The following is a 27,262-nucleotide window of genomic DNA, read 5'->3' on the forward strand; positions in this document are numbered from 1 at the left end:
TGGGAATAGTCTGTAGGTGTGAGTGAGAATCAGAACGCTTGCTTGCCTTCCTACATGGCCCTGCGACGAGTCGCCCTGGGTGTGAGCCCACCTTTGCCCACAAAGAGCTGGGATTAGCTCCAGTCTACCCCATGTGGGCCTGAGCGTGGGAGCAGCAATAATAGAAAATGAAAGGATGTTTTTCCGTGCTGCTGTGGCTTCCTGTTTCTCTTCCAGCGAAGGCTGCCATCGCACCAAACCAAATGCGCTAATGACAACACAGCATTTCACTTCAAATTCCACGAGTTGACACAGATGCATCTCACAATGTCTTCCACCTTAAGATCGCCTCAGCTCAACTTTCTTAGTCATTGCAGCCTCCACCAGGCCACGGCTGCCAATCAGATGTCTTGGCGATCACACGCCAGCGCAACAAGGCAAACCCGCCGCACGGAGGTTCCTGTTATTCCCTGACGTGAATCCTTCCAAAATGTTTCCACAGTAAAATAACCAAATATCCATCCATATCTTCAATACCCGCTTCCCCCTGCATTCAGGGTGGCAGAGGTCTGTTGGAGCCTAACCCTACCGTCATGGGGTGAAGGCAGCGTTCACCCTGGACAAGTTGCCAGTTCATTGCAGAGGCTCATAAAAAGAAAAAGATTTGCACACTCACACACACCTTGAGACAATTCAAAGTTCCCAATTCACCTCACATGCATGTTTTTGAACTGTGGGAGGAAGCCGCAGAACCCGGAGAGAACCCACACAGACACATGGAGAACAAGCAAACTCCACACAGAGAGGCCCAAAGCCTGGAATCAAACCCACGACTACGTTGCTGTGTGACGACAGCGCTAACCACCGCGCCACTTTGTCGCCCAATTTCCAAACAAATCGTCTTGATTTCCACCCCCCCAAACCTTCAGAATTGGCGTGAACGCAACCTCAACCCCTTGGCTTGTGCCTCTTTCTTTTAAGTAGATGCTGATTCGTCAGGACTTTTTCTGACCAGCTGGAAATGCAAATGCATGGAGCGGAGCATTCAAGACGGACCCGCGAGTATCTAAACTCTCGACAAAGTGCGGTCTGACTCTGGTAGTGATTTGTGAGAAACACACGATTCTGCACTTTTTTTCACTTTCATCTTGCTGACGTGAGGTCACTTTAGTGTTGCGCATCGGCTGCCCCGAAAAATCTCGGGCAATTGTTTCAAGCTGCGAGCGTGAGGCCGACATCCCCAAACAACACGTGCATTAGCCAATGTTTCAGTGTGAAAGGCTGCTATGTGGACGGGCCTGCATCAGGCTAGAATGAATTCCGGGGGTGGGGGGGACACACAAAACGCACACTTCCTATGCAAAGCATATGTCTGTTCTCCACGGCTGCCTTGATCTCAACACACAACAAAAAAAGAAAAAAAAAATCCCAGAGAAGGAATTTTGGCTTCTCAAAGTTCTACTGCTGTTAGTCAGATCTCTTTAAGGACGGCCTGCAACTCAGTGGATTTTATAGCAGCCGTCGCCTAGCAACGCCATAACAGTGCAACTTTTTACAGGAAATGCTGGTGGCCCGGGTAACGACCTGAAAACATGGATCCATCCGTCCAGTAGGAGCAAATACTTCCATATGTTGAATAACGAGGTGCCAGTTTACTTCCTCCCACCCCCCACCAGAAAAAAAAAATTGAAATCAAAATAGAATCTCTGACGTTGATGGCATTTGCGGAGGTCAACATTCAGCGAGATTTGATAAAGACGTTTGGGAGGGAATTTCTCTCTGTCCTCTGGGAACAGCGTCTGTTTTTGCTCACCGGCAGAAAAATGCAGCGGCCGTCCTCGCAGCATTAGGCCTGAGCTTAACCACACAGTGCTAATGAGAGTTTTTTCCTGTTGACTTTCAGTAGGCAGACTATGTACCGCAGACTAATTATTTTTCCAGCAATACTTCAATAACCATGAGCAATAAGAAAACGTCACTAAAAATTACAACACTTTTGCGGTTCAGTAAAATTAATTAAAAACTATTTCTTTTCATAGGCCTTGTGTGTGTGTGTTTATCTAACCAATTACATGCTTAATATCAAGTGTCAAGAGGTTTTAATTATTGATGACCAACCTTCAAGAGTTCTAATCTGATTTTTTTTTTTTTTATCCAGCCAGGTTGTGACCAGACTAATTTCAACTGAAAGAACAAAGGAGGTACCACGAGGTTTTAACTGTAATGAAAACAGGAAACTGCTTTAGATTGTAATTGGCACTGCGCCAATGGCAATGACGTAGTGGTGTGTCCTGACTTTTATTTATTTATTTATTTTAATGCATTGGCCAAAGTGAAGTGCTGAGACTTCAGTCGGTCTTTCTATATAAAGTTTTGCATTTAAACATTCATTGATTGATTAAATGCATTGATAAGAAAAACAGGGTTTGGTCCGCAATGAAAGTAGCACTCAGCCACCACTGCTTTTGTTTTACTACAACTTAACAATCTGCTTTTGTGTTATCATAGTTATGTTTGTGAAGAGGAGAAAAACTGATATACCTGACGGGCTGGTGTAACTCAGGGTCCACCAGTGTCCTCATCTGACTCAACAAAAATACATATGTTCTTAACAAAACAGTCTTTTTTTTTCTGAATAGACAAAATATTGTGATTTTTTTTTTACCTAACCGGGATAACTTAGGTGATTTCTTTCTCCCCAATGCACAGCTCTATCAAAGTTGACTCACATTTTCAGAAGTGCTAATTCGGCATCTCCTGTGAGTTTGCAATGGGTGGTTGGTTGGCAGCAGGCACTTTTTTCCTGTGGGGGATTTTACTGGTCTAAATTTCCTCTTCTTGCATTGTTTTTGGCAGGCTGGACAACAGTGTAGCACATTACTGCCTCTCAGGTTGAATGTTGAACTGACCCTCTGTTTGCCAGAAACTGACTGAACACACCAAAGGGGTTTTTCTCGACTGGCTCAACAGGTCATGAGGGCATCTGATTGGCTAGTTTTGGGAGTGACGATACAAACGCGTTGAACGTTCAAACTTTTTTGACTGAGCCTTACTCCAAACTTTTTTTTTTTTTTTGGGGTGGGGCGGGCGTGGAGTATTTCATATGCCCACTTGGACATGTGAAATCATTTCAACAGATACGGGAAACATTCTGTGTGTCATGCTCTGAAAACGTTCAGAGACAAGGTACAGTCACGGGGACCTTGCATAAGCCCCACGATTCCACACGTGTTTTCCATTAATCGAGCGCCCCGCGGCGCACTGAACCTCCGCCGTGTGGCTGCTGGTGGGTTTATGATAATCAACTCATAAGCAAAGTTGTATGTGGCGTTTGCTGAGTGATGATTTTATTTGTGTTTTAGCCTGACAACCTCGTCTGCTCCGCAGCGCCGGCGCTCGTTCCTCAACTCGCATTCCACCACCGACATCTGGGCCAGTGTAAAAGTTATGGAGCTCTTAACAAGATAGCCAACAGACAACACGTCATATCGAGCAGCTGCGCGGCATGAAGTCAGTCTGTCGTCATGACAAACTCTGACAAGCGGGATGGCTTAATAATTGGATGTTAATTACTGGATAATTAAAAACATTTGGAGGATTTTCTTTAAAAAAAAATCAATAGATTTGCTCTCCGTCCTCTGATGTTTGTGTTTACTTTTTGGGCTTGGAAGATCCATTATCACACCCATCTTTAGTTTTGGACTCCATTGGAGCAGACATGCCTGTATTTCACCGGAAAACAGTGTTTAGCCCTCTGTTTGCAGCTTGTTAAAACACTTGGGTGTCAGCTTCCTGCTGAAACAGATGCTTTGTCTGACGTCCACATGTTTGGAATGGGACAATAAGGAGCAAATAGATGGTTGGGGGTCTGGTCACAGACCTGGGAGAGATGTCAGTGCCCTTTGTGATGTCACAACGGCACACGATGCCGTCAGAGTTCAGACTGATTTTCTTTGAGGGAAAACGGCTAACATGAATTTTGAATAACTCTGAAAAATGAGAAGTGGTAATAGCACAGTAATAACCTAGAAAACCAAGGTGAAGGGACGTGCAGGCGGAGAAGAAGAATTGGTGACATGCTTCCCGCTGCTCCCCTCCAGACCAAACACGGCCGTGCGTCTGGCTCTCCTTCCGCCCTTTTCCTCCCCACCCTCCCCACCCTCCCCTCCTCTCCACTTCACTCTTTTTTTTTTGTTTCTCCTCCTCCTTTCTCCGGGGAAAGTGGGAGGAGGAAGCAAAGGGTGGCAGAACTCCAGGACTTTTGGAAATTTGTCCCATCCCAGCCTTGAAGCGAGCACCACAGCTCCTCTGGTTGGAGACTGGGCTGGTTTCTGCCTCTCTCTTCCTGCCTCGACCTTCTCCACCCGGGACGCAGTTCTTCTGCTCATCTTCTCCTCTGCGACTCTGTTCTGCAGCCTTCCTTCTTGAAGGAGCTGCAAGCAGACGGCAGCCGGCGGAATTTAACCAGGAGGATAATGTCCATGAGTCCAGCTTGCAGTCAATCTACATAAGCCATTCTGTATTTTTGTCCCAACTTCTTGCGCCAATAAAGTGGAGTACAGCTTCTTCAGCAAAGGGTAAGTGCGACATTTTTGCAAAATTGTTTCTTTGTATTTCTTTCTCTCCAAAAAGTTTCTTTTCTGTAAATAGTTCTAGTTTTAGTCATAACTTGTGAGTTTACAGCGGGTGTTGTAATCACAGGGTTGCGCAGAGGTTTGAACCAATGGCCCATAAATTTCAGATGTTGTGCATTCAGCATCTCAAGAAATGTCTACTAGGTGGCTGCAAGGGGCAGGAGGTGACCCAGAGACTAGGCAAAGGTGGAGAAACATCACGTGTCAGGGTGCACAAGCGTGTGTAAACCATAAAAAAAAAAAACATGTCCAAACGCTTTGCTCCTATTTGAAGCTGTCTGAGCAAAGGAAAACCTTCTGCGCAGGTGTCGAGAGACACATAAAATCCTGCAGATGCTCTGCTTTTAAAACGGCGATTCTTCCAAAAGCCGCCTCTTTTTTTTTTCTTTGCCGATGAGACGCTGCCTTTCCGTCAACCTAACTCGAACTTGCTCGCACCCACTGAAAGCTGTGTGAAATTCGGCATGGAATTCCGCACGTCGCGCTCGCGCGCAGTTGCATCCCCCTGCCCGCATGCATCAGCCCCCGACGAGGAGCCGCGGGGATGGGTAGATGTTTCCACTGCAGCGATCGCCCGCTCCAGCAAAACCACACCCTCTGTGAATCCAGCGCAGGGGTGGAAAAGTGTGAGGAGAGTCTTTTTTTTTTTTTTCTTTTCCACACTCTGGGCCAGATGAACCAGCAGAACCAGGAGGGGTTTGGTCCAGTGGAGGAAAGAGGTGGGGAGGGTGGTGAAGGAGGAGGTGGAGGTATTGGTGGAGGAGGAAAGGAGGAGGAGGTGGCAGCGGGCTGCAGGGTCCAGCTGTCCAGGTGTGGACCATCAATCTTCATCTGCGTGACTCTCCAAGTGAACCCGGAGGAATTTAGCTGTGGCCTATGAGCCATTTCTTTTTTGCGCTCACAGGTCTGGTTTTCGCACAGTGCCACATTTTTGCATTGCGTTGTATTGCACGTCACATCACTCTACAGGCAGGCAGGAAGTTAAAAAACACCTTGGCTTTTTTTTTTCCCCAATTCTTTTAGGTTTTTTCAGCAGCATTTACTTGCAGCTGTGCCGCAGCACTGCAACTCCACTCAGAGCTACTAACTTAATTCCCTTTTTGGCCGAGGTTCCTGCTCTAACAAAGGATTTTCTAGATGCACGCAGTAAATCAGTATGCTTTATGAGAGCTCATCTGCTCACTGCGACATTTTCCCAGAGAGAGAGAGATGGCAGATGTGTGGAAAGTTGGAGAACTTGTCATCAGACAGCTCCTTGGAAAAGTAATGGCCCTGAGTTTTCCCCCTTTGCGAGGAAAGGTGCCACCTGTAGCCGGTTCATGATGATATTGATATGGCATTTCATCAGTCCACACGCACCCGCAGTGCATGCACTTCCTGTATCTCTCGCTTCCACATGCAGTCCAAAGACATGTGGATCGGGATATTTGAGAACTCCAAGTTGTCCGTGGGTGTGAGTGGACATTGCTGATTCGTTCCTCAGCGCTCCCCTTGTGATGAACAGGTGACATGTCCACGGGTGTCCCCCAACCCTCCGACCTTCATGGGTTGGACTTCAGCACCCGCGGTGCAGGATGAGCACTGATAGAAAATGGATGGATGAGGTAGTTCCAGTTGAGAGTAAAGCTAGTTATTTGACCACGACTACATTGCCTGATTTCTACCTCTGCTCAGGCCTTTGTAGGCCTCACTCACTCCAACAAATGCACATCTGCCAGGTTGGAAAAAGAAAGGAAAAAAGAAAAAAAAAAACCCTCCCCAACTCCCTTAAAGTTTATCATCGATCCCTCACTCATCTGCCCCGCACATGTTTGGTCCCGACGCCTCCAGCTGGAGTGTGGGCAGCACTTCCCCAGTTCAAAGATGGAGGCTCACATTCTCTGAGGGGAAAGAACTGCGACGCAGATTCAGAGAAAAAGAACTTAGTTCACTTCCTCTGTATACGTTTTTTCTAATAATTCCTTCAACAATCAATGTCGTCTCAGTTTCTGTAGGTCATGAAAAGGCAGTGAATTCCACTTGCTTGCTTTGTGTTACCTCTCATATGTACTCTGCATATTCGCACAGGACAGACTGCTGCTGTTATTTCATCAATTAGTTATATTTACTCTGAAGCCAGTTTGAATGGGAAATATCTGATTGTACTAATTATTGAAGCTGCATCCTTTTAATATGTCATAATAGAAGATGAGTGGAATAACTTTTTGTGAGTGGTTGGCAATATCCTGAAAAAGGAGCGCAAGTAAAAATGTTTTCTCTTGTCTGATGTCTTTAAGGTGTAACAATAGAGTTTTAAAGAGAAATAACTGAACGCTGAAGTCATACCCAGTCTGGTGTTGGCTGTGACTGCAACTTCCATGCAGAAGTAACCGATGCATCCCCTATTAGTTAGTCTTGAACGCTAGTAAAAGTACTGACCGCCAGGGGGCGCCAGAAAACATCATTGAAGTGCAAGTTTTTGTTTGTTGGAAAAAAAAACACAAGTTCAACCTCTAGTTCGGACCTCGCCTCCTACACTTACATGAAGCAGTGAAAAAAAAAAAAAAGCTTGTCCACTTTAAATTGTTGGAGAAAGAGCCATGGTATTCTGAGATGTCCTGCTTTCAGTTAGTAACATCAGCTGCCAGTTTTGGGGGCAATTTTATACAGCAGCTCCAAGTCTTAATGTAAAAGAAATAGCAATTTTAACCCCCAGATCTCAAAGCCCACAGAGTGAGATCGTGCACAAGTTTTGATTTAAACGTGCTGACACATCAGCAAGTTTTGATTCAGGAGATGTCCCCTTTCCTATCTTTGGGTCTCTGCTTGACTTTCACAGAAGGACTGCTATATCTGCTCTCTCTCTCTCCCCCTGTGTGTGTGTGTGTGTGTGTGTGTGTGGCGGCGGCTATAAATGAGTGTGTGAGGTCCAGGTGCAAACGTGCTCGGGAGCGCCCAGCTTCCATGCGTGCAACAGGACGGTCGCCAGAGTGCAAATGCAAACCGACACTGTTGGCTATAAATAAAGCTGCAGCATGAGCTGCAACATACAGTCAACACAAACGCGTTCTATATACAGTACAGGAGGGCACACAGACACCCTGCGCTCCTTAGAAGGGAAATTAAAAAAAAAAAAAAAAAACGCTGACTCGGGCTTGAGCATGTCATAGAGAGAGAAAGACACACAGACACACACACACGCGCGCCAGAGTGCATGTCAGCAAAACTGAAAAAAAAAAAAAAAAAGGCTGATTCATATTTATATTTCGTCTACATATATTCTACCAGCACCAACGTGCCTATCTGCAATTTAGTTTAGTGCCCCCTTGTGGTGACAGAAAGAAGGGACATGGTTTTTTATTGACTGCAGCCCACGCTGACCTGCAGGATCACAATCTCAACTTCCTGCTGCTGTCGTGCAATGCCAGTTACTCACGCTTTATTAGTTTATGACGGTGTATGTCACTAAGCGTGACAATTCTAATTTCCTTTCCTTTGTTACTAACGGAAGCGCTTGTACTTTTTGGTTATCAGCGCCTTGCATTCATGTGCTTTCACTTAATCACCATCGGCTGCTTTCCACAAACCCCCCAAAAAAGAAAAACAGCTTTGCACCTTCTGTAATTTCTTGCTTGCTTGTCTTTTTTTTGAATTTTTTCATTTATTTATTTATTTATTTATTAGACAATTTGTTTTTCTAAATTGTGCAAGTCCCGGCCCTGCAATGATCTACCAACTTGTTCAGGGTGTAACTCTGCCTTTGCGCTATGACAGCTGGGAGAGGGGGCAGAGTAAGCAGGTGTAGAAGATGGATGGATGGAAAGATGGATGGATGATTGATGGATGATGGATAGATGGAAAGATGGATGGATGGATGGGTGGATGGATTGTTGGATGGATGGATGGATGGTTGGACGGATGGATGGTTGGATGGATGGATGGTTGGATGGAGGGGTGGATGGACGGATGGATGGATGGATGTGCAAATCCCACAAACTGGTTAGCATGTGTAAGAAGTGGCTGCTGCTTCAATGATGGATGGTTGGATGGATGGATGGAAAGATGGATGAATGGTTGGATGTGCAAATCCCACAAACTGGTTAGCATGAGGAAGTGGCTGCTGCTTCAATGATGGATGGATGGATGAATGGAAAGATGGATGGATGGATGAATGGAAAGATAGATGGATGGATGGATGGATAGAAAGATGGATGGATGGATGGATGGATGCGCAAATCCCACGAACTGGTTAGCACGAGGAAGTGGCTGGAACACGCAATCAAACAAACAAACTGCTCTACAGGAGCTACAGTATGAAATGAATATGCTGCTGCCAGTGATTTCAGTCTGTTTGAAAACAGTAGGAGAATTCAGCATGATAAAAACAGCATGAAGGAGGTCCAAGGCCCAAATCTTTTCTTCCTCTTGTTCTCACGCTGGTTTCAGAGGTAACAGGACTGAGGCGTGCAGCGTGCCCAGCTCTGCAGCGGTGCTGCACGGGAACCCTTGGTGTTGACACATCGGTCAGGCCTGGCCCAGCTCCTTTGGAGGGGGCGGCTTTCGACTCACCAGAAATCCCATTGGCGCGAGAGTGGAAGGGTGCTCTGAAATAGAGGAAGTTCGCAATTAAGGCCCTTAATCCGTCTCTGACTGCAGGGGCTACGCGTTACGCAATGCGAAAAGAATCCATCTTTGCAATACGATACGGTTGTAATCTGTTGCAATCCATACGCTCGCATTGCACCGTTTGTCCCGCTACTTGTTTCATAAAGGGTGGATTTGATCTTGGATTTGGTTCAGCCCAACAGGACAGACAATGGCAGTGTCACTTCAAGTCAGTTATTGCCGCACAATGACGGGTCTGTCCACAGAGTAGACGGCCGTTTTTCATCCCCTCATTTTTCTTTCCCGTCTGCTGCCCTGTGGTCCGCATAAACAGCACACGCGGCCCTACGTAAACACTGTGACTCGGACAAATCGTCGCAGCGGCGCGGCGGCTACGTCAGCCGTGTGTTTAGACTTAATTACTGCTGTGTGTTGTGGACGGCGGCCACTTGAGCCCAGCCAAGCCCAGCCGCGCCGCCGCACATCCCTCTTCTTGTCAAAGAGTCCTTTTCCTCTTTCTTTACAGAAAGTGAGACCGATGGAAATTCCTGAAAGTATGTTATCATTAATTAGGACACTGTGGCCCAAAGTCCATTTTCAATGTAAATCTCATTAAAGTTTGCCAGGTCACAGCTGGAGCCTCAGGCTGTCGATTACACACAGACTTAACTTTAATGTCGTTAATCTCCCTCTGTCTGGTCTCTGGCTGCGTCTCTGTCCTTTTGGAATCTTTATTTTCACTTCTGGGTGGTCTGAAACTTCACTTGGCCCTATGCTATATTAAGATAAACATCAAGAGGTGGACGCTGAATATATCTGTCCAAATGGCTGATAGATAGTTCGGATTCTCTTCCAGGTGATGGAGAATAGCATATGAGGAGCTGCAATGGTTGATTTTTTTTTTTTGGCTGCGTAGCTGCACATTTCTAGGCAGTATTAATAGTTGCTTGCAATCAATGGAAAATTTGATGTTTCTGATAGTGGCCAAATTAATTGACTGCCAAAGACATTTTTTTTATTTTTTTAAATGGAACATGTGATTATGTTGTCAAACAGAAACTTAACTAACAACAGACGATGTTGGGCACCAATCTTTTACAGCCATCCTTCTAAATACATTGAAACAAATTTCCAACCACTGTATTACAACACAAATCCAAACACTATAATTGACCAGGAAGTCTGTTTAGAGACATTTTTAGGTTTATTTATTTTCACGACTTTTGAGATGATGGAATAATGAAAATATTTCATACACTAATGCAAATGTGATCCCAGAATGATTCCAAATGTGACTGAGTTACGAGTGACCCTCCGCTCAGCTCCTGTGACACAAGTTAAAATCACAAATGAGCCAACATCTGAGCGTATAGAAAACACACACCCTTGCTGTGAGACTAGATTTTCCAGTGCGGCAGCCGTCTGAAGGATCACAAAGACGGAAAATATCATCCCTGCCAAGAGGAGTTGTTGGCCAAGGCACATTAGCTGCAAGTTTGAACAGGTGGCTTTCATCACTCTTTACGTCTGCTACTGACCCTGCAGCCCGTCCACGTATATAGAGGAAGAACGGCGGTGATTAAAATTCTCACTTCAGGAAAGGAAACTGACTGATTTATATCGTCCCTCGCTTGAAGGAAAAACGGAAAAGCTTACCCAACGGTCACAATGAGTCTGAGGTTCAGGCTAGCAAGGCTAGAAGGAGCTAAGGATCCCAGCAGCAAGAGAGGTTTTCCAGCTATGGCCTGAATGTACTGTCGCCTGTCACACCACACAAGGCCCTGACAGATTTACTCTGGGAGATGTTTACATAAAATTGATATAAAAACAAATTCTGTCTTTGTTCATAAAATGTTGTTTGTTTCTGTGTGCAGGTTTCCCTTCTGCTGTGTTGGTGCTAGACGATGGGGATGGGGCACCGTCCGCTACCAGTGTGCGCCCTCCTGGGCGTCCTGCTTGCAGGACTTTTCGCCAACCTCCAAGCTCAGGAAGGTAAGTTAATTAGATTTCTTCATGGGTAAATTCAGCTAGATTGTACTGATACTGATGATTTATTCAAATTGACATGCAAATTGTTATAAATTGGGGTGGCGCAGTGGTTAGAGCTGTCACTTCACAGCTAGCTCGCGGGTCAAATCCCCGGTCTGAAGCTATTCTGTTTGGAGTTTTCATGATCTCCCAATGCCTGTGTGGGTTCACTCCGGGTTCTCTGGCTTCCTCCTACAGTCCAAAGACTTGCATGTGAGGCGAATTGGGAACTCTAAATTGTCTAAATTGTCCATAGGTGTGTGTGTGTGTGTGTGTGTGTGTGTGTGTGTGTGTGAATAGTTGCTAGTCTTTCTATGAGTCCCTGGGATGAACTGGCGACTTGTCCAGGGTGTCACTCTGCCTTTGCCCCATGACAGCTGGGATAGACTCCAGCAGACCCCCGTGACCCTGAAGAGTAAGCTGGTATAAAAGATGGATGGATTTTTTTTTCTTTTGAATAAAGTGTCATAATGTCTTCCATATACTTGCCAACCCTTCCAGTTCATTTAAAAAAAAAAAAAAAAAAAAAAGCTTACTTGATTTACACGATTAATCCTGGACTATATTATTGGACATTTGTTTTTCGAGCTGCAAAACAAGACTAGACACCAGACTGAACATTAAAAGTCCCTTATTATGCCGGTGTTTAGATTAGCCGTGCGTTATTCTTTATTCAAATGTGCAATGGATCACTTTTCCAGCCATCTGCTTAATGTTGGGTTTCTGCTTTCTGCTTAAACTGAAGGGAAACTTTGTTGGGCCCTCCGCTTTTTGGAAGGAGACAACAACAAAATGGTCTCAGCCCTTTGCAACATCACAACAGGCTGATTTACATTAGAGTGTGATTTAGCACACTAGTCAAGCAAGCAAAAGGAGCAATGGCTGGACTTTTATCATTTCTGGATAATCCAGCAGCAGGACAGACACAGGGATTGGTAATGAAAAATAATTGGTAAATGGCATCTCGCGTAAAATGGGACCTTCAATGAAAGTGAATAAATAAAATAACACTGTATGCAGAAAGACAAAACCAAAAAATCCAATCCAAAAAGGAAGACATGCAGAGCTTACATGCTACACTGGGTAACAATGTGCAACCTATACAAGTGTTGTGACATCTGATGACTCAAATGCAACTGTCCTGCCACCTTTTGAATATTGAATGGTCCAAACTGTTAGTCGTATTGCGCAACACTGTGAATGTCTTGCACCAAGTCTGTTCTGTGGAACCAACTGGCATTCGCTTCTTTTGAAGATTGCGCACAAGGGTTGCCAGCCGATATATACTTTCTCGTGGATTCCTCTCGGAGCATTGGACAGGAGAACTTTGAACATGTCAGACAATTCCTCTACATCTTGACACAATCGCTGCACCGCGTCGGTGGGGACGAGTTTAGATTTGCGCTGGTGCAGTACAATAGCAAGCCCGAAACCGAGTTCAAGCTCAACACCTACCAAACAGCTGGGGGCGTCCTTGCGCACATCAAGGCCATGTCGTACCGAAGCGGGGGGACCCGGACGGGCATGGCCCTGGATTTCCTTACGCGGGTGCACTTGAACGCTGCTGCGGGGAGCCGAGCTGTGGAAGGAGTTGCCCAGGTGGTGGTGGTGTTGACTGACGGCCGTTCCCAGGATGACGTGGTCATGCCAGCTCAGGTGCTGCGGATGGCGAGCGTGGAGATGTTCGCTGTTGGGATTCGGGATGCGGTGGACTCTGAGCTCAGGGACATGGCTAGCCAGCCGTACGAAACTCACGTGTTCAGCGTAGACTCCTTCCTGTCCCTGCGGGATATAATCCAAGATTTAGTGGTGGGGCTGTGCAGCGCTGTGGCCCAATCAGGGGGGGTTCCTGCGGCAAACGAGGCCCTTGTGACTCGAAGAGGGACAGGTAATAAAGTGGGACCGGTGTCACTACCATACTAATGCATCTAGTACGCGCTCAGGACAAAGCTGCTGCAGGACTTGATTTATCCCTTTAACACAATCAAGTATTTGTGTTTTATTTTAACCACAATAACATTTCCCTATCCACCTGCGGCATTAACATCACTTTTTTTGTCTTCACGTGCCAGCTTTCAAAAATGACAATGGCGTGTGCATGTGGTGACACGTTTGAAGCACCTTAGATCAGGGTTGAGCAGTGGCACAAATACTGAATGTGAGTATGCAAAGCCCCAACAAAACAGGAGGGTGTATTGATAGAAAACTGTCAAGGTGATGTTAAGGTTTTACAATAAGGGGCTTTTTTTTTTTTTTTTTGGCATACATCACTCTTTCTTCTTATCAAATAACCCAAATAACATCAACATAATACTGCCTTGGGTTAATATTGTACCCTGATGGTCCCCAAAATATTACATTTCAAAAAATCCCAAAAGATCAGGTCAATCAAAGTGCCTGTGACAAAAAAAGCTAACCACGCATAACTGCTCTTATGTCTTGCATTTTTTACGAATCTCTTTTTCATTCACCATGTCCATCTGTGTGAAATATGTGCAATATTGTGTATTTGAAACGGTGATGAAACTGGCTGGACTCATCCTTGAACCGCACTGAAAGTACTCTGAGAATTATTGTTTGACATGGAAAAGTAAAACAAACAAACAAACAAATCATGATGCAATCAAAATTCTCAGGTACTGAATTTGTGGGCACCAAGGATGAGCCACAGGATCATGACTGGTCACTTTATCTGAAGTCTGTAACAAGAGTCTGCATTGGATGGCTGAACTCAGTGGAGTTTATTCACGTGTTTTAATGATAGAAATGCCTAAAAAGAATTGTGGCATTTAACCTGTTGACAAAGTGCATCTTTTATATTTAATCCCAAACTTGAAGAGTACATCAAGAGTACTTAATGGTAAATCTACAAATTTTACATAGTTTCGTTCAACATATTCGCCTATTTTATTTGAAAAAAATAAATAATTTCATTTAATATATATTTCCTGTTGATCACAGTCCAGTAGTTATCTTAAGAAATAATTACTTGATTTATTTTGTTTTTATGCTGAAAGTAAGTAGTTAAAATAACTTCTATACCCATATTACAGTAATCAAACCATGTAAGTATTCAAACCATGATGGTCTTAATGACCACAAATCGTGGATGACGACTCCCTGATTCAGCCAACATGCAGCATAGTGTTTTGCAATGTTGTTATTTATGTGTTCACTCTGAATGTCACTGGACACATGCAAGGATTTTCCAGCATGTGTTCTTGTCTCTTTCTCACTGTTGTTAATGCTTTCACAAGTTCCATTTTTGTTTTGTTTTCTCTCTGTGTCTCCTTCCAAAGCACAAGATTCAGCTGACCTAGTATTCTTAATTGACGGATCGCAAAACGTTGGAGCAGCAAACTTCCCCTATGTGCTTGATATGGTTTCGAGAATCATTGAGCGCCTTGATGTGGGCAGAGACACTGTTCGGGTGGCCTTGGTCCTGTACCATGCAGACCCAGAGATAAAGTTCTATCTAAATAGCCATGACATCAGATCGTCAGTCCTGGAGGCTGTCAGGGGTCTGGCTTTCCCAGCGGGCAGCCAATCGAACCTGGGAGCTGCCTTGGAGGAAGTGGAGGAAAGCCTCTTGAGTGAAACAGCTGGCGGCAGGGCAGAGGAGGGGGTACCCCAGATGGTGGTCGTTATCAGTGCTGGCCCATCCACCGATGATACAGGTGCTGGTGACCGCGCCCTTAAGAGGGCTGGCGTTGTCACATTTGTTGTGGCAGTTGGTAGCACTCCCACTGCGGAACTGCAAGCGGTAGCGACAGATCCAAGCTTTGTCCTGTCGAACGCTGATTTCAGAACAGTGACAAACATTGGCGACCAGCTGCTCCCCTACCTTAATGGGGTGACCCAGCGCACCATTGTAGTTGAAACTGAGGTCACAGAAGGTATGTAACTTCTCTGTTAATGATGGTGGGGCATTGTAGTTTTGGAAGGGCAAAATGGGTTCTAAAGTATTCAAGGTAGGATTTACTCTTTGCAGGAGTCAGACCTACAACTAGGTTATAAATATAAAAAATGTTAAAGAACATTCACAAACAGAAAACCCTCTAGCAGCATTTCTAGATGGTTTCTTTTTAATTATGTCTTAGATATTGTTATTGCTGTTCCCTTCACACAGGCTCAGTCCCACAAACGCTGCTTGCAGCTTTAATTTCATTTCAGATTTTAAGCACAGGGGTTAGGGTTAGGGTTGAAATACAACTGTAAAGAGTTAAAAACTTTGAATGTCAAGGAGTATAAAGCTTTAAATTCAGTTTGACATTTGGTCATTATATAAACAGCTGACCATAGTTGTGATACTTTTGTTTTTTTTTCTCGACATAATCTGTATTAAATGCATCAGTAATTAATTTACTAGGTACAATGATAACATTAAGTGTTACCCCAAGTCAAATTGATGCATTCATTTTTTTTTAATAGAGGTACAGGCCAATTGTTTTTTGAGCAACAGTGTATGAGTAACTAAAAGTAAATATCCCTGAAACAGGCTAAATAGCAAGTTGCGTTTTCATTAGCAATTCAAAATAACATCAACAGTTTTTTTTTAAAGTCACAGTACAAACTTACTAATTTAAAAACATTGTACATTCAGTCAAGGAGTACAATATAAAAATAGAATTAATTTGAGAAGAGAGATTTTCTTGATTTTACTCGACTGCCCGACTGATCCAAAGTTTTGACTTGGTTGGTAGTATTATACAAGCATTTACATAATTAAAAGTATAGTGTGTAGGCTACTTTTTTATTTCAATCATGATATAGTGTTCAATATATTTGTGTACCCTAGTAGAATGCTGTAACTTTGAAATATAGGTTGAAGATAATTCCATGTGATAATAAGTAACAGTTATTTATAACCCCCCAGTTGGGTCTATGTAGTTTAGGTGCTAAACAGTGTAGAACAAATCAAGCCTTAATATTCAGAAATTCATTACCTTTTCCTTGTCTTTGCAGTCCAGACTATGGGAAAACGAGATGTTATTTTCCTGATTGACAGTACAATGGGAACACAGGGTATCAACTCTGTGCGGGAATTCATCAAACATTTCGCCGACTCCGCACCAATTGGTCCAGAGGATGTTCAAATTGGAGTGGCCCAGTTTGGTACTGCCCCTCGGCTCGAAATGGATCTCAACACTCACTCAACTAAGGAGGGAATAGCGGGCGCTTTGGGCTCAATCAGACCAAGAAGTGGACAGACAGTCAACATTGGAGCTGCCTTGGACTTTGTGAGGACGAACATGCTGCGACCTGAGAAAGGCAGCCGAATTAATCGGGGTGTACTACAACTTATAGTGCTTGTGACAAGTAAAACATCCAGTGACAGCGTGGAAGAACCTGCCAGGGCACTTCTCCGAATGGGAGTTTTGACTCTGGCAGCAGGCGCCAGGACAGCAAATGAAGATGAGCTGCGGAAGATCGCCTTCACAGACAGCGCAGCTTATCCTCTGAAAGACATACGTTTACTCGGCCGGTTGACCACCCCACAGTCAAAGAAAATTATTCACGCATTGTCAACTCTGGCTGGTGTGGTTGTGACAGAAGTGCCCACTGAACCAGGTAATTTTGTTTCAAGCACCTGAATTGATTGTCGTGTTTATGTGGTGTCTATTGACAAACTGGGAGGACAAGGAATTTTAGCATAAATTTAGTCACAGGCAAAATAAAACATGTTGATGATAATTGCAACACATATTCAGAACTATACAAAATATTTTTTGTGAAGTGCTGTCAAGACATCATGTAGGTCACTGCGAGATGTGAAGCCAACTAGCTACAGCTACACTAGCTGGATGGACTAAGTCATAATCTAAATTTTTACGGTACGATTATCAGATGGAATGTTACATTTTCTGTAAACGTAGGATTATCTGACTGAATCTCAAATTTGATTTAAAGGTATGATTATCTGATTGCATTTCCCCCTTCAACACAAGTGTTGAAAATGTCAAACATTTTTGTAACTCACATTTCATAGTATAGGGATTTGTTTCACGTCACCCTTGTCACTGGGTAGTAGCTACAGAAAACACACACTTTGCATATGTTAACACTGATTTAAACTGGAGTAAATTATAACATTTTATGAAAAATAATCTAACTATACATAAAATGTTATGACAAAAGATATTGTGCTTTCTATCTTTCAGTGATTGAAATAACCACAGTGCAGACACAGAGAGTGGTCCGAGACATTGTTTTCCTTGTGGATGGCTCAAACTACATTGGCAGCAACAACTTCCCTTATGTGAGAGACTTTCTCATCAATGTGGTCAACCAACTGGAAGTGCGTCCTGACAGGGTCCAATTTGGTCTCATGCAATTTGCTGAAAGCCCCAAAATTGAATTTTACCTGAACACTCACAGAAACAGGGATGACATTGTGAATAAAATTTCTCAACTCCGTCTCACTGGAGGCTCAGTTCTGAACACAGGAGCTGCCATGGAGTATGCCCTTCGCAACATGTTCCAGCCATCTGTTGGGTCACGCAGGAGGCAGGGAGTCCAGCAAGTGTTGGTTCTTGTCACTGGTGGTCCAGCCAATGATGAGCTCAAAAAAATAGCTGATAAATTGGCTCTGGCTGGTATTTTGACCTTCACAGTCAGTTCTGGGCAAGCCGACGAGGCCATGTTGCGAACAGCTGCCTTCGTTCCAGATCTGGCTTACCATGATCCAAGATTCTCCAGTTTGCCAGCCCTTGCAGAAGTCATAATGCCAAAATTGATAACAGTGGTTGGAGACACAGATGTGTCAGTGTCATTCCCTGAGGAAACAGGTGAGTTGATGTTTCCATGTTTTTATCAATCAAACATTGGCAACATTTTTGGAGTAAGATGGATGACAGATAATTGTTTTTCTGCAGGTACTGGAGTGGAGAGGGACGTTGCCTTCCTTGTTGATGGCACAGACAATGTTCGGGCAGACTTTCCATACATCCGGGATTTTATCATGAAAGTGATTCAACCGCTTGACATTGGAGAAGACAAAGTACGAGTCTCAGTTGTTCAACAGAGTGACAGGCCAACTCCAAGTTTCTACCTCAACACCTATAGAACCAAGGATGAGGTTTTGAGAGCTGTCAGTGGACTGACACTTGCTGGAGGCCGTAGCTTAAATACAGGATCTGCTCTGAGATTCATGAAGGACACAATCTTTTCTGAAAGTTATGGTAGTCGGGCTGCACAGAATGTCCCTCAGTTTTTGATCGTTTTGAGTGCAGGCAGGTCAAGAGACAATGTAAATGAGCCTGCAAGTGTTCTGAAGACAGATGGAGTGGTGCCATTTGGTGTTGGTGTCAAGGATGCAGACCCAAGACAGATTCAAGCAATTTCACACAACCCAAGTTTTGCCTTTTCCGTAAGAGAATTCACTGAGCTCAACACCATTCCACAAAAACTCAACAACTATGTGAGTCTTCCAAAGGAGCAATTGACTGTTGTGCTACAGCAAGGTAAGTTTCTTTTGCCATTGGTGCGGCGTTAACCTATAGAGAACATCTTTTACATTGAGAGTGGATATTCAACCTGTCAAACTTCGAATTACAAAAACATCTGGATAAGAACTGCACATTTGACTAATGCCTAAAATGAAAGTACAATTAGTTGGTTAGTATTTATATATTTTTTTTCTCCATTAGAAAGGAAATGAGGATCCATTAAGCTCTTGTTAAAGGATCTTCCATGTTAAATAGATCTAATATAATTTATTTCTTTCAGCTGTCTTATTGTTGAGTCATCTTCTTTCACGTCAGTTTTCTTTAAAAAATTGTTCTTTGGAGATTCAGCCCTTCAAAAACAACACTATCAGTTGTATCTGATCCTTTGCTTTCTCATGCTCGGGAACAGGCATGAATTCACATCTTTGTATATCCATATATCACCTTGTAACACAGGGAGCAACAAGAGAGACATAGTCTTTCTCCTTGATGGGTCTGATGACTCCAGAAACGGCCTTCCGGCTATTCGAGAGTTTATCCGAAGAATGGCTGCTGAATTGGTCACAAATGAAGATACAATTCGTTTTGCTGTCATTCAGTATAGTGATGACACTACAGTATACTTCAATTTGAACGCTCACAGATCCAAGAAGGCTATCATTTATGCTGTGAGAAGTCTTCGCCACAAAGGAGGAATGCCTCGAAACACTGGAGCTGCTCTCCAGTTTGTACTTGATCATGTTTTTGTGACTACATCCGGGAGCAGACGCCTGGACGGTGTACCTCAGATTCTTTTTTTACTGATTGGTGGGAAATCAAATGATGATGTTTCACAAGCAGCATTAAAGCTGAAACAAAGCGGTGTTTTGTCTTTTGCAATTGGAATGAAAAATGCCAAACAAAAGGAACTTGAAAAAATTGCCTTTTCCTCTAAATATCACTTTAACCTTCCTGTCTTTGGGGAACTATTGTCCATTCAGCCTGAGATGGCAGCATTAGTCCGGACAGGGATAAAAATTGAACATCCCTCTGTAGTAGGTAAGATAAAACGGTGATTCTCACCCAAGCGGTTGAGAAGACCCACAAACAGCTTAGCTACTTATTCCTTAGCTGTTTGAAATGCAATGAAACTGTCTCATCTCCTGATGAATGTCAGTTGATCAGTTTCATGGTGCTCAAACTGCCAACTCCACAATCCAACTTTGTGATTGTCCTGCTTGTTGGTTGGCCCTTGTACTTCCTCATCTGCAGCGCTGTTATTTCTTTAGAGTTATTTCTTGATCATCACCACTTTAAATACTCTTTTTTCAGGTCTTGAGCTCTTTCTTGAGCCAATGATGATCACATCATTGACTGAATGGGAATCGACCTCTTTATTCTTATCTTTCATGTTTAAAATACAATTTTAGACCTGATCTTGTGGTTCCTTCCAACAGTTTTCTCAAATCTTTCAGCATCTAATACCAATTTTGCATCTCCATCGCTCATTGAATGTGTAATATAAGCTAAGTAAAAAAAAAAAAAACTTGTTTGTGTCATACGTAAAAAGCAAAACAAACATATTTTTTTCATTTTTCTTCCTAGCTGAATTAGAGTCCCCTCAAAGAGACATTGTGTTTCTACTGGATGGGTCAGATGACACCCGTGCTGCATTCCCAGTAATGAAAAACTTTGTCCAAACAGTTGTAGAAGCATTTGATATTGGTGAGGACAAAACCCATGTTGCTGTGGCCCAGTATAGCAGCGATCAAGAGACAAATTTCAATTTGAACAGCTTCACTGGCAAACCAGATGTTCTTGACGCCATACAGCAAATACAACATAAAGGTGGCAGAAGGCTAAACACTGGTGCAGCACTTGACTATGCGAGGATCAATGTCTTTGCTGATTCAGCCGGGAGTCGGAAGCGAGAAGGTGTCCCTCAGATACTGATTCTCTTGAGCGGAAAAAGGTCTCAAGATGATGTTGCAAGGGCTGCTTTCGCTCTGAAACAAGCTCATGTGGTTTCATTTGTTGTTGGCCCAAGAAATGCAGACATACTTGAACAACAAATGATTGCAGATGACCCTCTATATGCTTTCTCTGTGGCACAATATAATGATTTTGAGAGCATCCACCAACCACTTGTGTCATTTGTAAAGAGGGTCCCTAGACAGGAACAAAAACCAACCACACCACAGTATGGTCAAGGTAAGTCTATCTATCTATCTATCTATCTATCTATCTATCTATCTATCTATCTATTGCAGTCATTCATTTTATTATTGCCTTCTGGCTTTCTGTTTACTGTCAGTTCAGCAGCATCTTTGTTTCTGACATTTCTGCAGGTCAAACTAATTCCATTCAACACGACATTGTATTTTTACTGGATTCATCAGATGAAACGCAAAATGATTTCACAGCAATGCTGAACTTTGTCAAGAGAACAGTGGACAATCTCAATGTGGCTGAGAACAAAGATCAAATTTCGGTAGTGCAGTACAGCAGAGAGCCTGCTGTTGCATTCCTTCTAAACACACATAAAACAAAGCAAGATGTTGCTGACAATCTGGAAATTCTGAGGCATAGGGGAGGTAGACCCAGGAATACTGGTGCTGCCCTTCAGTATGTCACAGACAACATTTTTACAGCCTCTACTGGAAGTAGGAAAGAACAGGGTGTTCCTCAAATTTTAATTCTTGTCACTGGTGGGAGGTCCAGTGATGATGTAATCGATGCGGCAGAAAACATGAAAAGAAGCGGTGTGATGGTATTTGTGGTGGGAATAAGCAACCATGATCCCGTGGAAGTTCAGTCCATCTCACAGGACGCCACTTATGCTTTCTTTACAACGGACACTGCTGGTCTGTTCGACATCGAACAACAAATACATTCTGCCATCAGAAAGGGTGGATTCCCTGTTATCAAACCAACAGTGGATGGTAAGAATGCTTTAACAACAAAGATTCCAGCTTTCCAGCCTCATGATTCTGTCTGTATCATGACTAAAACCATAATACGAACATAATGTCATCCCAAGGCCAAGCTAAAGAGTCTTAAACTTTGCATGACAGTTGCTTGAGTGGCAAGTCTTTTCTTTGCAAAGTATTGGCTGCACTGTTTCTTAAAATGTGATTCAAACAACTGCAATTTCCATTATTCAGAAACACATTCATTCCTGATTTAACAATCAACCAATTTTTCTAATACATGTGTAATTACAGATTTCAAGAAAAGAGATGTAGTTTTTCTGCTGGACAGTTCTGACGGATCTTTGCAAGGATTTACCAATATCAAAAACTTTGTGCAGAGCATAGTGGCAGACCTAAACATAAACCCAAACATGGATCATGTGGGTGTGGTCCAGTACAGCAACACCACGGAGATTGATTTTAACTTAAAACGTTATTCAACATTAAGTGAAGTTCTAAATGCTGTGAAAGGTCTAAAACACAAAGGTGGGCACCCTCCCAACACTGGAGCAGCTCTTCAGTATGTAAAAGACCATGTTTTCACCTATGGCTCTGGAAGTAGACTGCTTGAGGGAGTTCCTCAAATACTCATATTACTAAGTGGTGGAAGAGCTGGAGATGATCTAAGAACAGCAGCAAAAGCACTAAGAGAGACTGGTGTGATGTCTATTGCAATTGGAACAAGTGATGCCGACACCCTGGAGCTACAGTTAATATCTCACGAGCCCAATTATGCACTCTCAGTTTCTGATTATGAGGCACTTCCTGCTGCTAAGGAGAGTGTATTTTCATTGATAAGAGAAACATCCAAGCCAGTCCAACAAACCACTGTCACAAAGGCTGCTGGTAAGAAGTTATGAAGTTATAAAAATGCAATTTTTAATTTGAATCATTCTTATACTATACTACAACTGTATTGGCTTCCAGTTACAGTAAGAATTTCCCCAATGTCTTGATTTTATCTCCATGTTGCAGATTCTAATCAACAGGATGTAGTTTTTCTTATTGATGGATCTTCCGACATAAGGAATGGTTTTGAAGAGATTCGAAGTTTCATTGAAAGAATTGTTCAAACTCTGTATCTGGATGAGAACAGAGACCAAGTGGCTGTTGTCCAATACAGTCGTGATGCCACCGTCAATTTCTATTTGAATTCTTATTCATCCAAGACTGACGTGCTCAATTCAGTCAGAACAATGAGACATAAGATGGGGAGGCCACTGAACATCGGCAAAGCACTTGACTTTGTCAAAGAAAATGTCTTTGCTGCTTCGGTTGGCGGTAGACATGCAGACTCAGTCCCTCAATATTTGTTTGTATTTAGCGGTGGGAGATCAGTGGATGATGTGAGAGGACCAGCGCAGTCACTAAGAGAAAATGGAATAAAGGTGTTCAGCATTGGAACACAAAATGCTGATACGCTTGAAATGCAGACCATTTCTTTTACACCAGCATACTTTTTTCATTTGACAAATATCAACAATCTCCAAAACATACTTCCATCAGTTGAAGCTACTTTGAAGGGCCTTCAAGAAACGCCAACATTTCCAGTTACTGTTGCTGGTAAGGAAAAAAACAAAAAACAAAAAACCTTCTGAATACTATTTTAGAGGTCCAAGGTCATTAATATTGGATTGTTTACACCCATCCTGTTTGTCTTGGTTTTGTAAACTTTTGTTTGTATCCACATTTTTCAGAATCAGTGCTTGACAGAGCTGATATTGTTTTTCTCCTTGATGGATCTGATGGTATGAAGGAAAGTGAAAGTCAAATTGTGGAATTTTTAGAAGAATTTGTCACAGAAGTGGAAATTGGGCCAGAAAAAGTACAGATTGCTTTGGTTCAATACAGCACAGAGCCCGCCGTTGTATTTCTTCTGAACACATACTCTCAAAAAAATACAATTTTGGGCCACTTGAACAGTATGAAACTGATGGGAGGACAATCTGTGAAAACTGGTGACGCACTTGAGTATGTCAAGAACATTGTGTTCGCTGCTCCATCTGGTAGCAGAGCACAGCAGGCGGTCCCACAGATACTCATTCACTTGAGTGGAAAAAAGTCAGATGATGATGTCCTGAATGCGGTCAACAGATTAAGAACTGCTGGCATTGTCCTCCACAGTGTTGGAGTGAAAAATGCAGACAGGCTGGAGATGGAGCAAGTGGCTCACAGTCCTGCAGCCAAATATTTTATTCAGGAAAATTCTGACTTTCCTTTGGTGAGAGAACAACTAATCTCAGTCATTGCGTCCCAAACAGATGTGATAAACCCTGTTGTGGGTGAGTATGAATCTCCTCTTGGATGCTGTTTATTTCTTTATTGTGTTTCTGCCAAATATATAATTGTCAAATTGCAGTTGAATTTATAATTAATACATTTTACTATATTGTGGTTATTTTAGGTCCAAGTGCAAACAGCTTAAACAGAGATATTGTGTTTCTCATTGATGGATCGGATGAAGCAAGAAATAAATTCTCTGCTGTACGCAAATTCATTGGAAGCATGGTTGAAAACTTCGACATTGAAAGTGGAAAAGACAAAGTTGCTCTTGTACAGTATAGTAATGATGTTGAAATTAGTTTCAACCTCAGTGCGTATAGCGCAAGAGATGGCATTCTGAAACATATTGCAGGCCTAAAGCAAAAAGGTGGAGGGCCGCAATATATTGGAAATGCACTGAGGTTTGTAAAGGACAACATCTTTGATTCAAATGCTGGAGGCAGACGTCATACTGGTGCCAAACAGATTATTGTCATGTTGGCTAGTGGAAGGTCAAGAGACTCTCCCAGAGGCCCAGCAGTAATGCTCAAAGTTGAAGGGGTTACAGTTTTTTCAGTTGGATCCCGAAAGTCAAGTCCAGCTGAATTACGGTATATTTCATCGGAACCAACGTATGCTTTCACTGTTCCTGATTTTGAAAACCTCCCTCGAATTCAACAGAGGTTACTTGGCTTTCTTAATCAAATTGGAGAAGACGAGGAAATAAATGAAGGTAAAGAATACTATAAGTTAAAAAAAGCACAACATTCGAATCAGATGTAGCTGCAGCTGTATGCACACAGGACATAACTCTCACATAATTCTGCAAACTACCTCTAAACTAGTACGTAAAACTGAAGAAAAGTCATCTCAAGACTTCTTGTAAGTGTTTGAGAGAAAACATTTTTTATTTTATTAATATTTATGTTATTTATTAATACGTTATATATTTTGCTTAATTATTTGAGACAACAATGAATGTTCAATCTAGACAATTCTGAAGGAAAAGGGTGTGAATTCACTGCCATTAATGTGGTGTACTTCAGAAAGAAGAAATCATGTAGAAATGTACCATGATGGGAATAAAAGTATGCTTTTGAACAAAGAGGAGTGTCAGAAGTCTCAATGTCATTTAAAATCAGAGGAGGAAATGAACCTAAATGTGTCTTGTTTCGATTGCATATTCCCCAGTGGAGAGGAAGGCACCAGGAAAGGATGTTGTGTTCTTGTTGGACGGGTCTGATTCTGCCAGAAATGGATTCCCCGCTATGCGAGACTTTGTTCAAAGAGTGGTAGAGACACTCAGCGTGGATGACAACAAAGACCGAGTCTCAGTGGTTCAGTACAGCAGAGATGTATCCGTTCCGTTCTTCCTGAACACTTACACGACAAAAGGCGAGATCCTAAATGCTGTGAGAGACTTGAGGCCAAAAGGTGGAATGCCCCTCAGGACCGGTGGGGCTCTCCAGCACGTGAGGGATAATGTGTTCACGGCCTCTGCGGGAAGCAGGCGCCAGGAAGGGGTACCGCAGATCCTCGTATTGCTGAGCGGCGCAAGGTCTTTTGACAGCGTTGACGCACCGGCCTCTGCTCTCAAACAGCTGGGGGTCTCGATCTTTACAATTGGAAGCAGGAGCTCTGACAAGCGTGAACTGCAGCAGATTTCAACCGATCCCAAATATGCTCTGTCAGTTTCTGATTTCGCTGACCTTCCCAGTGTCCAGCAGCAACTTCAGTCTTCCGTAGAGACTGTGGTTGTGGATGCCACGGCGGAAGCGCCAACTGCTGCTGGTATGTTCAAAACACAGCCTGCTTTAGTTCAGTTCTTGCCACATGCACGACACTGTTTAGCCACGATAGGTGTGTAGCCTTGCTTGTGCATTTAAAAGCGTCAGCTGTCAGCCTTACTGCCGGTTGCAAGTAAATGCAGTGAACTGAAAACACGTACTTTAGCATAGCATCTGTAGCGTTTGTCCAGCAGATTGCATGTTTTGGACAGTGTTGATTGTTTTTTTCACCCCAACCTTTTCGCTCATGTAGTTGACCCTTCCAAAAAGGACATTGTGTTCCTTCTGGATGGCTCTGAAGGCACATCGAGGGCATTCCCCGCCATGCGGGATTTCGTTGAAAGGGCTGTGCAGAGACTCAGTGTGGGACCCGACCAAGACCGTGTGGCTGTGGTGCAGTACAGCAGAGACCCAGAGGTCCATTTCTATCTCAACACACACAGCACAAGAGAGCAAATTGTGGATTCGCTCAGAGGGCTGAGTCACAAAGGAGGCAGAACCCTCAACACCGGGGAAGCCCTCCAATATGTGAGAGACAACGTCTTTACAGACTCTGCCGGCAGCAGGCGCCTGCGAGGTGTTCCACAGATGTTGGTCCTGCTAAGTGGTGGAAGGTCTTCTGACAATGTGGATACCCCAGCCTTGGCTCTCAAACAACAGGGTGTCATTGTAATTGGAATTGGTTCAAAGAATTCTGACAAATCTGAGCTGCGCAAGATCTCCTACGAACCCAGTTATGCTCTATCGATTTCGGAGTTCTCCGAGCTGCCCAATATGCAAGAACAGCTCTCCTCTGTCATGAGCACACTGGCAGCGAGGGCCACTGCCATGCCACCAACAGTCACTGGTAAGAGAATGAGCATTTGTTAAACTGAAGGGACAAGGTCCCTGGCAAACGCCACTCGCATTAAGTGTACGTTAGCGAAAGGAAATCATGTAGTATTGTAGTGCTTATACAGAAAGGTGTGCCTTTGTTAACATGGCTGGGCCAAATCAACCTAAATGTGTCTTGTTTCGATTGCATTTTCCCCAGTGGAGAGGAAGGCACCAGGAAAGGATGTTGTGTTCTTGTTGGACGGGTCTGATTCTGCCAGAAATGGATTCCCCGCTATGCGAGACTTTGTTCAAAGAGTGGTAGAGACACTCAGCGTGGATGACAACAAAGACCGAGTCTCAGTGGTTCAGTACAGCAGAGATGTATCCGTTCCGTTCTTCCTGAACACTTACACGACAAAAGGCGAGATCCTAAATGCTGTGAGAGACTTGAGGCCAAAAGGTGGAATGCCCCTCAGGACCGGTGGGGCTCTCCAGCACGTGAGGGATAATGTGTTCACGGCCTCTGCGGGAAGCAGGCGCCAGGAAGGGGTACCGCAGATCCTCGTATTGCTGAGCGGCGCAAGGTCTTTTGACAGCGTTGACGCACCGGCCTCTGCTCTCAAACAGCTGGGGGTCTCGATCTTTGCAATTGGAAGCAGGAGCTCTGACAAGCGTGAACTGCAGCAGATTTCAACCGATTCCAAACATGCTCTGTCAGTTTCTGATTTCGCTGACCTTCCCAGTGTCCAGCAGCAACTTCAGTCTTCCGTAGA

The 27,262-nt window shown here is 43.6% G+C and overlaps 2 protein-coding genes across 2 annotated transcripts; both read left to right on the forward strand.

Annotated features, from left to right (window-relative positions):
- Positions 1 to 18,696: 18,696 nt before the first annotated feature.
- On the forward strand, positions 18,697 to 20,199 carry LOC142891366 (collagen alpha-3(VI) chain-like). Its single transcript, XM_076030842.1, has one exon. It carries the CDS (start codon positions 19,069 to 19,071, stop codon positions 19,726 to 19,728), a length of 660 nt encoding a protein of 219 aa, XP_075886957.1. The 5' UTR covers positions 18,697 to 19,068; the 3' UTR covers positions 19,729 to 20,199.
- On the forward strand, positions 19,842 to 27,261 carry LOC142891553 (collagen alpha-3(VI) chain-like). The gene is made up of 12 exons (XM_076031194.1): positions 19,842 to 19,892; positions 20,179 to 20,863; positions 21,001 to 21,594; positions 21,877 to 22,470; positions 22,600 to 23,187; positions 23,322 to 23,906; positions 24,029 to 24,619; positions 25,078 to 25,444; positions 25,604 to 25,677; positions 25,927 to 26,520; positions 26,707 to 26,970; positions 27,233 to 27,261. The coding sequence occupies exons 1-12, from the start codon at positions 19,842 to 19,844 to the stop codon at positions 27,259 to 27,261; spliced, it is 5,016 nt and encodes a 1,671-aa protein (XP_075887309.1).
- The last annotated feature ends 1 nt before the right edge of the window (position 27,262 follows it).

This window comes from Nelusetta ayraudi, unplaced genomic scaffold (genome assembly GCF_046127955.1).
Source record: "Nelusetta ayraudi isolate G7.1 ecotype Tasmania unplaced genomic scaffold, CSIRO-AGI_Nayr_v1 ptg000031l, whole genome shotgun sequence".
Classification (NCBI taxonomy): domain Eukaryota; kingdom Metazoa; phylum Chordata; class Actinopteri; order Tetraodontiformes; family Monacanthidae; genus Nelusetta; species Nelusetta ayraudi.